Source organism: Calliphora vicina, chromosome 1, assembly GCF_958450345.1.
Source record: "Calliphora vicina chromosome 1, idCalVici1.1, whole genome shotgun sequence".
Classification (NCBI taxonomy): Eukaryota; Metazoa; Arthropoda; class Insecta; order Diptera; family Calliphoridae; genus Calliphora; species Calliphora vicina.
Genome location: NC_088780.1, coordinates 53958475 through 53972071, shown reverse-complemented (window position 1 = coordinate 53972071; position 13597 = coordinate 53958475). Strand labels below are relative to the sequence as shown.

General features: G+C 27.5%; 1 protein-coding gene across 1 annotated transcript in view; it reads right to left on the bottom strand.

Annotated features, from left to right (window-relative positions):
- AdamTS-A (ADAM metallopeptidase with thrombospondin type 1 motif A) overlaps positions 1–12624 on the bottom strand; it is a 184825-nt gene extending 172201 nt beyond the window's left edge. Inside the window, exon 1 of the mRNA XM_065513654.1 lies at positions 12089–12624. Within this exon, the coding sequence (XP_065369726.1) occupies positions 12089–12580 (492 nt within the window). The 5' untranslated portion in view covers positions 12581–12624. The remainder of the gene's footprint in view (positions 1–12088) is intronic.
- Positions 12625–13597: the final 973 nt, after the last annotated feature.

Sequence of the window (13597 nt, the reverse complement as noted above, 5' to 3'; positions counted from 1 at the left end):
GTTTCGTCTTTTTGCCCCAACTCGAACAGTGTGTCGTTTTTTAAGTACATATTTTCTATAGCGTTTCATTTATTTCAGCTTGTTTTTTTTTTTTTAAATTTGTTTCTCAATTTCATGTCAATGAACGCAAATAATTTCGCTTTTTTCTCACTCGTGCTTTTTACTTTTATTTGCAGTTTATTTTTTTTGCTTCTTGTACTGTCTTGACTGTCTATTCAAATTAGGTTTTTTTTTGTTTTATTTATTTACTTTTTTTCGTAAGACAAATTAACAGTATTTTTTCAAAGCGTCTGAATACCAGACAGACCGACTATCAGACAATGCAAACAAATTGTGAATATTTTATTTCCATTCGAGGGCTGAATGTTGTTCAAATATTTCCCCAAAATTCGTTGTGGAAAAATCAATAAAAATTATGGCAGACATTTGTTTTTAATATATTTTTCTGTATTTTTAGTTTTAAGTAAATTTGATCATTTTATTTTTAATTGTAGTTAAGTGCTGTTATTTTTGTGTAGATGATGCCTGTTTGTTCGTCTATCCGCAATTGAATGCAAATTTTGCTGGTACCGCCTGTTCCCATGCTTAACAATTTACGCTTACTCACTCACTCACACACACACACTCACATCATTATCATGAATTTATTGTTAAAAAAAAATATAATAAACATTTGAAATTAAGTTGGAAAAAATATACACACATAAAATGTTTAATTTATTAATTAAAATACAAATATAATGAATATGTTTTAATGCAAGTAAATAGGAAATCCATATTTCCAACGGCTTAAAGTATGCACCACTTTTGTTTAGGTTTGAACAAATTGTTTATTTATATATCATCTAGTTTTAAGGAAATAATTTAACAACATATTTATAGCATACTTTGTGGCTTAAGAATTTAAACATAATTAAAGTCAGCTTTTTGGCAATAAATGGTTATTTTCATTGAACTATGATGATTTAATATTAGATTTTTATAACAAATTTGTACATAGTCTTTACATACTATAGAAAACTTTAATTTTGTATAGAAAATTTGTAGAAAAGATCTTAATTTTCTTTAGAAAATTTCTAGACAACTTAAATCTCTATTATTTTAAATATGGATAACTTCGATTTTGTTAAAAAAGTTTATCGATAATTTAAATTTTTCGCTAACTTAAATTTTCTAAAGGAAATTTATCGATAACTTAAATTTTGTAAACAAAATTTATCGATAACATAAATTTTGCAAAGGAAATGTATCGATAACTTAAATTTTCTAAAGAAAATTTATCGGTAATTTAAGCTTTGTAAATAAATTTATCGATAATTTAAATTTTGCAAAGGAAATGTATCGATAACTTAAATTATGTAATGGAAATTTATCGATAACTTCAATTTTGTTAAGGAAATGTATCGATAATTTAAATTTTCTGAAGGAAATTTATCGATAACTAAAATTTTCTAAATGAAATTTTTCGATAACTTAAATTTTCTAAAAAAATGTATCGATAAATTAAATTTCTGAATTAAAATTTATCGATAACTTAAACTTAAAGAAAATTTATCGATAACTTAAATTTTGCAAAGGAAATGTATTGATAACTTAAATTTTCTAAAGAAAATTTATCGATAATTTAAGTTTTGTAAAGAAATTTATCGATAACTTAAATTTAACAAAAATTATCGATAACTTAAATCTTCTAAAGACAATTTAACGATAACTTAAATTTTCTAAAGAAAATGGATCGATAACTAAACTTTTCTATAGAAAATTTATCGATAACCAAAATTTTCTAAATGAAGTTTATCGATAACCTTAATTTTCTAAAGGGAATTTATTGATAACTAAAATTTTCTAAAAAAAAATGTATGGAAACTTAAATTTCTGAAAGAAAATTTATCGATAACTTAAATTTTGTAAAGGAAATTTATCGATAACTTAAATTTTTTTAAGGAAATGTGTCGATAATTTAAATTTTCTAAAGGAAAATTATCGATAACTAAAATTTTTTAAAAAAAATTTAACGATAACTTGAATTTTCTTTAGAAATTCATCGATAACTTGTGTTTTTTATACAAAAATTATAGATAACTTCAATTGCCAATAGAAAGTCTACGATAAAAAAAATGTCTATAGAAAAATTTCTTTATTTCTTCTTTACTTAAACTACATCTGTGAAACCGCCACTCAAACAAAATCTCTTAAATGGAATTTAAAACAACCAAACAAAAAAAAAACCTACAAATCAATACATGATTATGATTAAAACAATTTGATGTCTGTTTTTGGTAATATTTTTTATCAATTTCATTTAATTTCTTTTTTCTTAATCGCTTCAAAAAAAATCTCGTTGTTCTGGTTGATTGACTTTAAAATTTATTGTGATTTGATGGCAGTTTTTATGCGGATTTGGGTGGCTTTGATATTTGTCTTTTTTCGATTTTTTCCAAGCTTAAAGTGTGTTAAACAAAAGAGCCTCTTTGGCAAGTTTTTAATTAATAAAAATAATTTTGTTTAACTTTTTCAGTTTTAAAAGCAATAAACCCGTTTATTTTTTTTATCTATATTTGGAAACAAAAAACTTCTTAGTTTGTCATTTTGAATCTGGGGCCTTGATGAAATACGAAATGAAACCGGTGAATTTCTTTATTGTAATCAGTTGAACAATTTGGTGAGTGAATGAATGATTATTTTTAAAAATCCTGGCCTTTCTTAACAATTTAATTGTTGTGTTTCTTTTGTATTTTTATTACTTTATTTTTTTACTTCCTTCATTTTCATTTAATTCAATTAAATTAATTCATTTGCGTTTTTCTTTAAACATGTAATAAAATGTTCGCTTTTATTGGTCTCATCTTTATATTTATTTTATTGACAATCATAATCGTTATTTTAATATACCACCCGGTTGAATGATAAGTTAAATGGAATTTGTAAACAGTCTACATTAACCCTAAAAGGGCAGCGACAAAATGAAGTTTAAATAAATTCAAAAACTTTTCAATATTTTTATTCTTATGGGTAGTAATTTCAATAAAAGCTTGGTTTGACAACTAATAGACTTAAAGCTTTTACATCTCAATAATAAGAATCGTTTTATATTTAAGCTTTGAAATATTTCATAATAGTTAAAGCTTAAAAAGATGTATTATAAAAATTATAGATTATAAAGCTGTAAAAGCTTTGTGTAATAGCTAGTTACAGCTCAAAAATTTAAAATATTTTGAATGCGGAAAATCCTTATGTTAAATAATTAGCTCAATTTTTTTTATCTCTTCAATACTTTCTTAAATTTACTAGGAAATGGTATAAAATCATTAATATTTTTCCGGTTTCATCGTTTTGTCAATTTTTTTTAAATAATTTCAATTATTTTTAAATCTGTTTTTTATGATTTAATTAGCTCAAGTTTTTGTTCCATTTGTATATGATTTTTTATGACTTTTTGTTTTGTTTTTTTTTTTTATTTTAGATTTATGGCCATTTGAATTGATGGCAGGCGGACAGGTTTGCTAATAAAATGCTAAAACAAATAAAGAATTAATGCACAATTTTTTAGTCATAACAGTTCCATAAATAAATTTAATATTTTTGAAATTATTTAATACTTTTGTAGTCGTATATTTCATTAATAAAACTTATTTTTAAATAATTGTTTTGAAATCAGCATAAACAATCAAAAGTGAGTGGAAATTTTGAAGTAAATATTAATGAAGACATAGAGAAAGAGTTTCTGAGAAGCCATGCAAAAGTTGATTACGTTCTACATCCCAGGTAATCTAAAGTGAGGTTCATTGTCACTTTAGTGTCTCTAAGTAAACGAGAGTGTAGTCACTTGAAATTTTGTTTGGAGACACTTAGTAGATTTTGTCTTTTGGATTTGTCTTCATTCTGTCAGATATCATCTAATTTGTATTCTTTATATCAAATCTTATTCAAAACCTTAGAAATTTTAATATTATAAAGTGAATGACTTCAATCAAGGTTCTTTTTGTCACAGTACCTTGAAATAAATAAAACTAAATATTGATTTAAAACCATTATTTTGCAGACATTGCAAATTTGGTATTCAAACTTAGTATATGAACTGCTCATAAAACATTTTAAAGTCTTTTATTTTAATTCTTTAAAATATATGTATATGAACTGCCATTAAACAAAAGCAGTTTAAAATGCATTTCCGCAGGTGTCTATTATTATGGTCAGACACTGTTGAAATCAAAATGTCAATATTGATAAAACAAAACAAAAATATAAACAAGTCTTAAATGGATTTCCTCTTTTTTTCAAAGATTTTTTTTGCATTTATTTCATAAAAAGCATTTAAAAAAATTTCCATTATACACAAAAATAAAAAAATAAAACTGACAACAAAAATTGCACATGTCAGGAACATTTTTATAGAAAAAATAAAATTATACAAATTTGTTAATATGTACTATAATTTATTAAAAATAATAACAATAATAATCATTTAGTTATTTATTTACTCTAAGGTTTAACTAAATACTATATAATTATTTAATTATATACATACAAGTAGGTATATAGTAAATATTTATTTTACTATTCATTTCTATTAACATTTAAAAATGTTTAACAAACTCAACTCAACTTAAGCCACCATCATCACCTGAACTCAACTTGATTTTAAGCTCAATTTAACAAAATCCAACAAGTGAGAATTTCTTTTCTCAATGATATTGTGTTTGTTGTTTTATTTACTCTTGTGTCGTTGTTGTTGTTGCTGCTGCTCCAGTGGCCATTGTTGTTACTTCACGTACGTGTTTGAATTTGTTTTCTGCTGCTTCTTCTTTCTTTATTTAGTGGTATCATTTCTTTTTGTTGTGTTTTTTTTAACTTGTTTCTCGTTTAATTTCGATTTCATTTACAAATTTTTGCAAATGTTTGCATAAATTTTTTTTGGTTGGTTTTTGTTTTTATGTTGTTAGTGGAATATTTGATTAGCCACACATAGTAGTTGTTGTATCGGTGTGTACGTAATAGTGTTGGTGAATAGTAGTAAAAAATTAAAAAGAAGAAGAAATTGCTAGAAGAAGAGTTCGTATGAACCGTAAATGGAGAAGAACTTTAAAGCAGCCCCATGCGGGAAAATTTGTGGTTATTTATTTACTCATCCGTTAATCGAATGTTAGTGATCGTACAATTCTTTTTTTTTTTCAAGCTAAAATAAATAACACTGTGTGTAATTTTTTGAGTCATGAAAATATAACCATATACAGACACCAGTACGTGATAAAAGACCAGTGTCTCCCAATTTTGCCCAAAGTCATGCACTTTTCTTATGGGCCCCCAAAGATTTGGGGCCTCGCACACTGTGGTAAATAACAAATCTAGCTGGACAAAATTAAAAAATAAATGTCTGGCAACATTCCTTCTGATCATTTAATGAGTTTCTCAATACAATAGGGAACTGTAATTCATGTTTTGTTTTTTTGGTTTAGGAAAAACTAATTAGGAAAAACTAAGCTTTAAAGTCAGTTGTTGTCAACAGGTACATTAAGATTTCAAAGAGAAGTGTATTTTTTGTGTGACTTTGGTTTATGATTAAAAAGGCTACGGTGATTTTATTGTCATAATTTTTTTTATATTATTATTTTAGGAAATATGCAACAATTTGTATTTAATTATTTCCATTGTAACTATTAAAAAAAACTATTTTTTGTGAGAAGATCAGAAATTGGAAAAAATAAAATATTTCCTTTTTTCAAGTAGAGTTAAAGCTATTTATTCCGGATAGTTCCGCTGTAAAACTATATTTGGGTTAATCTGTCAAGTGTTCACTTTAAGGTAAATCCAAAACATCTTGCGCATTCTTGCGACCGCCATAAATTTTTTCACTTTTCCAGTATGACTTCTACTTTTTCACGAAAGAAAATTTTTGAAGAATGAGTAAAAACTCCCAAAATACATTGCGAAAAAAAAGTTGGTTTTTTTGATTTCGTCTCTGAGGCCAAGTTGAAGAACATAATTGTGAACATATAAAATCCAAAATACTTCATCTTCAAGATCAAAATCGCAAAAAAATTAAAAAAAAATTGATTTTTATAACTTTTATCCCCTGTTCAGGTCTATAGGTTGCAAACCGTTCAAAATTTAAGGAAACAATCAACTACAAAAATGTACCTTAGATCTCAATAAACAACTTTCTAGAACATATGAACTTCCTTAGGTAGGTCATTATAAGTTAGTAAGAAAAAACTAAAGGAATTAACTATTTTGGGCAATAAACTATTATAAACTAAGGCATACTTTTAGGCAGATTAAAAAAAATAATTTTTAAATTTATTTAGAATTTTTTAACGATTTTTGCGATTTTGATCTTGAAGATGAAGTTTTTTTGATTTTATAAGTTCACAATTTTTGTTCCTTATGACAAGGGCTACAACTTTGCCTCAGAGAGTAAATCAAAATTCCGAACTGTTTGCAAGATATGAGCCTGAGAAAATGATCACTTTTTTTGCAAAAATGACACCGAGACCCCAAAAGTCATTAAGTTTTTATTATGGGGGACCATAAATAAAAACTTAATGACTTTTGGCCAAATTTAACAGCATTTTAAAAAACTGTATCACAGAAAACGATTCAGTGGGAACCAATACAAACTTTTGCGATTCCCTGTCATACAACTTGAAGAACAAGCATTTAAACAATTCCGAAAAATTTAATTAATTCATGAATTAAATCTTAAAATTTAGGTTAATACGCTATGAATTCGAAAGAATCATAAAAATGTATCTATAAGTAGGTATGTATTTAAATAATGTGTCCCATTTAATAGAATGGGGCTGCTTGCAAATTAACGAAAATAACGTAATATTTTCGTTAATTTGTACTAAACGAATTCGTACTCGTCTTAACCAATTTGTGTTGTTGTTGGTTGGTTGGTCTTCTTCTGCCTTAAAACGGTTAAATAACACTACAGCACAACAAACACATTCTTATTGACTGGCTGATCGGTCGCATGTTCTGTAATTGTTGTTGTTGCTGTTGCTGTAGAAATTACCTACTTGAAATATGAAGAAGAAGAAATATAAGGTAACAAACCCAACAAACATTTAACGTTATTGTATACGTTTATTCTAGTTTATTTATTTATTTTAAATTATAAGGTTTTTTTTATTTGTTTAACAAGCAAAAATAACAAAAATGAATTGAAACTTAAATAAAATAAATCACACACACCCAAAAAAATAAAATCGCACACATGGCTGGTGAGTATTTACTAGTGTTTTTTTTAATTTTTTTTTTTTTGGTTTTAATTTGGTTTTCTGATCGTACGAGTATTTTTTATTTTTTTATTTTGTATTCTTTTTTTACTGTAATTTTTTTATTTCGATTAATTTTATAAGTATAGTATATGTGTTTTATGTTAAGCATATGGCGAACTAACCCATTGTGGGATGGTGGTGATTCATTTTTACATTTAATTATATTTTTAATTATAATTTAACAAATTGAAAATCATAATGAAATATCGCAACATATCTCTTCATTATATAGAGGCAAGAATCTAAATTACTGATGGATAACCACACCAAAATTATTATAATACTATTTGACCGCCCCGGCTTCGCCCGGTAGCATTTACTAATGTTAATTCTTCAAGTTTATCCAATCCACGTACACCTGCCTGTTCTTATTTATTTGCAAATAAAATATCTAAATTTGTACTGCATACTTTAGGGAGCTTTTTTATTACAGTTGACTGGAATAAAAAAAAAATCCGAGTTTTATTTTTGAACTTTTTTTCTTTACAAAGCATCTCCTGAAAATTTCGAATTGAATAAAATAATCAGCCAAATCGCTCCAGCCGTTCTCAGTGAACTTCCTTGTGAATTGACCAAATTAGTAACAAATTGTGCAATCCTCAGATGACTAGAGTGCTCTCTTCTTCTCTTCGTCCAGAAAACATTCTTTATTTCGTCGCAGGTGAAAGAAAACGCCTTAGTTCGGCCAAAAACCAGTTATTTAGAGACAAATTATTATGCGAAGCCGCTTTTCGATATAATGAGTAGAAACCTCAAATTATATGATTTTTTTATAAATAGAAATATTTTTTTTTAAAATATTTTTATTTAAACAAAATTAAATTGTTTTGATGAAAAAAAAATCGGGTTTAAAAATATTTTTCTATATTAATGACTTAGTAATCCAGATATAGATAAAAAATCGAAGTTGTTCCGGTGTTATCCTTATATCTCAGCCATTTATGGGCCGATTTTGTCGATTTTAAATAGCAACCGAGCCGGAAGAATTCCCGACATATTGATGTATTTTAGTTTTTAGGGGACTATGGAAAGTTGATTTCAACATACAGACGGACATGGCTATATCGACTTCGCTATCAATAACTATCCAGAATATATATACTTTATAGGGTCGCAAATGAAAAATGTAGAAATTACAAACGGAATAACAAACTTATGTATAAAAAGTTCAATTGTACCAACTTTGCCAACCCTGAAGCTGGGTAATAGAACCAAATTAAAATAGAATTTTATCTAGAATTCCTCAACGCCTCCCTAAGGATTAAACATATAACACTTCAAATTATATGTTATAAAAAATATATGGCTACAAAAAAACTCTATGTCTGCCGCCTAGACTGATCAGCATGGTCTGTTTATAACAAAACCCCTGGAAAGAACAACAATAAAAACGAATAAATAAACAGAAAAAACCCTAACGACAATGTTAAAATGTCTAACAGCAAGCGACACTGGCGACAAAACCCCCTTTTAAATGCAAAAGTCTGCACTAAAAAAAGCAACATTGCTCATAAAACAAAAAACTTCGATGATCAGCAAAATGTTTGAATTAAATTTCTGTGCACTGGAGTGTATTTCAAATGCAAAGTAGAAAAAAATAAACAAATAATAGTAGAGGTGTTCAAGTGCAGCGGAAAATTAAATTATTTTATATAAGCATGATCATATTTGAATGATTACATGATCAAGCAGGCGTGATCTTTAGCCAATATTTAAAACTGTGATATTTTACAAAAAAATACGTGTTTATACCCTTCACCTTCGTGAGAAGGTTTGTAATTTCCACAATATAATTTTCCGACCCTATTAATTATATATATTCTGGATCCTTATAGATAGCGGAGTCGATTTAACCATGTCCGTCTGTCTGTCTGTTGAAATCAATTTTCTGAAGACCCCAGATATCTTCGGGATCCAAATCTTCAATAATTCTGTCAGACATGCTTTCGAGAAGTTTCCTATTTAAAATCAGCAAAATCGGTCCACAAATGGCTGAGACATGAGGATAAAACCAGGACAACCTCGATTTTTGAGCTAATTTTGACCTATATCTGGATTACTAAGTCATTAATATAGACAATATGGATATATTTCAATGACCTTTGCAAACGACGTATATAAGATCATAGTAAGTTGGACCTACAATTGGTCAAAATCGGAAAAAATATTTTTTAACCCCTAAAAAATTTTTTTTTTTTAAATATAAATAAAAATTAAATATTTAAAAAAAAAAATTTAAATTTAAAAAATTTTAAAAAAAGTTAAAGTAACAATTCGAAAAAAAAATGTTTCCAAAAAATGAAAAAAACAACTTTGGAAAAAAAATAAATTTTGTTTACCTAAAAATATTTAAAATTTGGATAAGAGCTATATTCGGCACAGCTCTCTTACTTGTTTTATATCATATCTAGTTTTTGCAATACATCCCTATTTTTTATATATAAAGTTTCTAGTGAATACACTTTATTAATTTTTTATTTTATTCAATTTAGGATTTTAAATTTTTTATATATTTTTTTTATTTTTGCCAAAAAACATACAATGTATTACTAATTGAAGTGAATAGAACTGAACTGTAGAAATCTTACCCCAATTTTGGTTATAAAATGACTCAACTGCCAAACTTTTATAGTGAAATATTGCTGCAATGGACTTGTGTCAATTATTCATAAGATAAATATTTTTGTTAGAAAATCGTAAGTATCATGTGAAAATTGGTTGGTTTTTTGAAATTGATTGATTATCCACTTGAAATTTTATTATAAATAATTAAAAATTGTATCATTAAAATATTCTCTCTTTAAATTTGTTCTAAATTTTCAAATAATTTATCGATTTTAGCTTTATTGTAGTAATTTGAATTTCTGAATTTCAATTGGTTTTTTTTCTCAATAGAAATTTGGATTTTCTCAATTTCAACTTGAAATGGTGTAGTAATAAAAATTATATAATTAACCAGATAAGTGTTTTTATATTGAAAAAATAAAGAAAAATTGGTGTCCGTATTTAAGTCGAATATAATACTGTTACTTGCTAATACTATAATGGATATTAATTGATCAATTTGTTATCAAATTACATTTTTGAAAAAACGTTTGTGATATTTGTTGAACAAATTGTACAATTTAAAAATATGTTTATTTACACTGTGTGTAATTTTTTCAGTCTTGGAAATATAACCATATACGGACAACACTACGTGATAAAAGACCAAAAAAAAAGACCCATGTCACCCAGTTTTTCCAAAGTCATGCACTTTTTTTATGGGCCCCCAAAGATTTGGGGGTGTCATTTTTGCAAAAAAGTGATCATTTTCTCAGACTCATATCTTGCAAACAGTTCGGAATTTTGATTTGCTCTCTGAGGCAAAGTTGTAGCCCTTGTGATATAGAACAAAAATTGTGAACATATAAAATCTAAAAAAACATCATCTTCAAGATCAAAAACGTAAAAAACTTTAAATGTTATTCAAACTATGTTATTCAAACAGCCCAATATTATTGTGGTTGATCTAAAAAATATATTTAATTTAATCGATCGTATATAAATAAATCGATCCAACAAAGATGATTGGGACGCAAACTTTGTCCTTTGGGATTTTGCGATCTCAATCTGCACTGATGGTTCAATAAACAGGTCGTATTTAGACGAATCTGTGACACAAAATTTTCATCACTTTGGTTGCTGTATTGAATATGGTCGATGAATGGGCTGTGATCAGACAGTGGGCTGTGGCTCTTATTGGAATGAAAGAGGTCCAAGATTCTTTTGACTCTTAATAGGGCTTGGATAAGACATTTTTCTAACTGTTCACTGTATGAGTGAATGTATGTTGGAATAAATGGGTTATCGAAATAAAAACTATTGCAGGAGTTGTTTGGACGAAGAAGAGAAAGAATCGGTACAAAACCTTGTAAGTGACTGACCTTATATGTGACTAACCTGACAAACACGCAAACTAAAATATCTTGGTAAATCTTTTTTTATATTAAAAGAATCTATGACACAACATTCTCATTACTTTGGCTGCAATATTGAATATGGTCGATGAATGGGCTGTGATCATACAGTGGTCTGTGATCAGACAATGGGCTGTGGATCTCATTGGAATAAAAAAGAATCGGTACAAAGAGATTGAGATAGCAAAGTATCGGATGGTTTTTACATAAGTCGCATGAATTACAGACTCGTCCAAATTAAGGTGTGTGTTTTGCGAAAATAGTGTTAGCGATTTAAATGTAACTGACGAAAAAAGTCTACAGAATCACACGATCCATAGATATCCATAGAGCATATATATAAATATTTATTTCATTTTGATGCAGCAATGATCTTTTATTAATGAGCATTTCAAAATTTATTTAAAGTTCACTCAATCAAGCAAGTTAATAAAAATATTTATTTTGCATAACTGAACAATGAATCAGCTTTTAAAACTATCTGCACTTAAGCCATTCTACCTTGCACTCGCTCTGAAATGTCTTTGCTGGTATAAATGCTAGTGTATTCATGTGAAATTTAAAACGAAATCGAATACAAATCAAATTATATTTAAAAATCAATAAATTTCCAACTAAACATTTTTGTTTTTGTTTTCTGTGGCTTGTTATAATTTTTTTTTGTTTTTATACGGATTTTAATGAATTGAAAGTAATTTTAAGCCCTTCTTTTTAGACACTGGCTCTTAAAAAGACGGCGAGACAAAGTAATATTCAGGCCGGGTTATCTCAATACTGTATGTATCCAAGTATGTTGGTTTGTTTGTTTGTATACAAATATAAATCCCAAGAATTCAAATCACTTACCTGTTTCTCAACCAACGGTCGCCTGTAGATAAATTCCTTTTTGGCTGAATACATTTCGGGCGGTATACCTTTGAATGAATACCGCAATACACTGTCCTCATCTTCCGAGGCATACGAGGGAGATGATGTGTAGTTGTTGTTATTGCTGCTGATGCTGTTGGGTGTAGCGGGTAAAAAATTTGAGCTTGAATCTGCTTGGCCACACATAAAATCTAAATGATGATCACAGGAGTGGCTACAATTACGCTGGGAGCTGGAAGTGTTACACGAGTATGCCGATAATGTGGCTGATGTATTTGAACGTAAAGTGGCTGTGGCACTGGCAGAAGGTTGTAATTGAAACTGCAGCTGCTGCTGGTCCTGACAATGACACTGACAGCAGCAAGAGGGTGACACTTCTATCATATCCGCCGTAGAGGTTGAAGAAGGTGCCCTTGTATGGGTGCGCCCCAAAGGAGGGGCGGTTAATAAACTTTCCGCCTCAGGCACCATAATGTTTGGATTTTGCTTGTTTTTCTTACAAACTTTAAAATTTTGTTTTAGTTTTTTATTATTTTTTGCTTAAAGACACGTGTGTCTGTGTTGGTGTCTGTGTTCGTAAAACTTTAACGGAAGGGTGAATTTTAAATTTGAAATTATTATTACTTTTTTTTGTTAAAAGTTGTTATTTGTTGTGTTTTAAACTTTAATTGTAAAAATTATTTATTCTAAACTCGTCGTCGTTTGCCATTTGACGAGGGCATTGATTTGATAATGGATTTTGTGTGTGGTTTTTTCTTTTTAATTTATTTGTTGTTGGTAGTTATAATTTCCTTTTTTTTTTGTTATATTGTTGTTAACAAATTACTTATGTTCAAGTACCTTTTTATAAACAAATTGTTTGGGATTCTTTTGTATCTAAAAGATTCATGATGATTAGAAAATTATGCAAATAAAGATACATTTTATTGGTTTTTTTGCTGTTTTTTAAATTTACATTCAAATCTTCTTTTAAATCATTTATCTCGGCTTTTGATGTTGTTTCAGAAACAAACAAAAAATGCTAATAAAATTATTAATAGTTTTTGGTTTCTTTTGGCATAAACTAAACTTGGCTCTTTCAAAATCGTATCTACTTAAACGTTTTAATTTAGTTGTAGATATTTAAATAACCGGTTCACATTGCAACTACAATACTACGAATTAGTATCGAGCCACTTTGTCTCTAACTAAACAAGAGATAAACATTTTTATTGATTTTCGAATTTACAAAAACAAATAACAAAATTTAATGATGTAAACATTTAGTTTCGCATCTACGAACATTTTTAAAATAGTTTAAATTTATTTTGTTTATATTTTAAACTTAAAGGAAATAATTTATTAAAAACTGTAACTACGAATTTTCGAAAATGATAACAAATTTTCTTAAAAGTAAAAACAAATTATTTCTTTTCGAAAAATATGAATTTCCAACATAGCAGATATGTTTAAATTTTAATATTTTCGAAAACTATGTATGTAATTCGT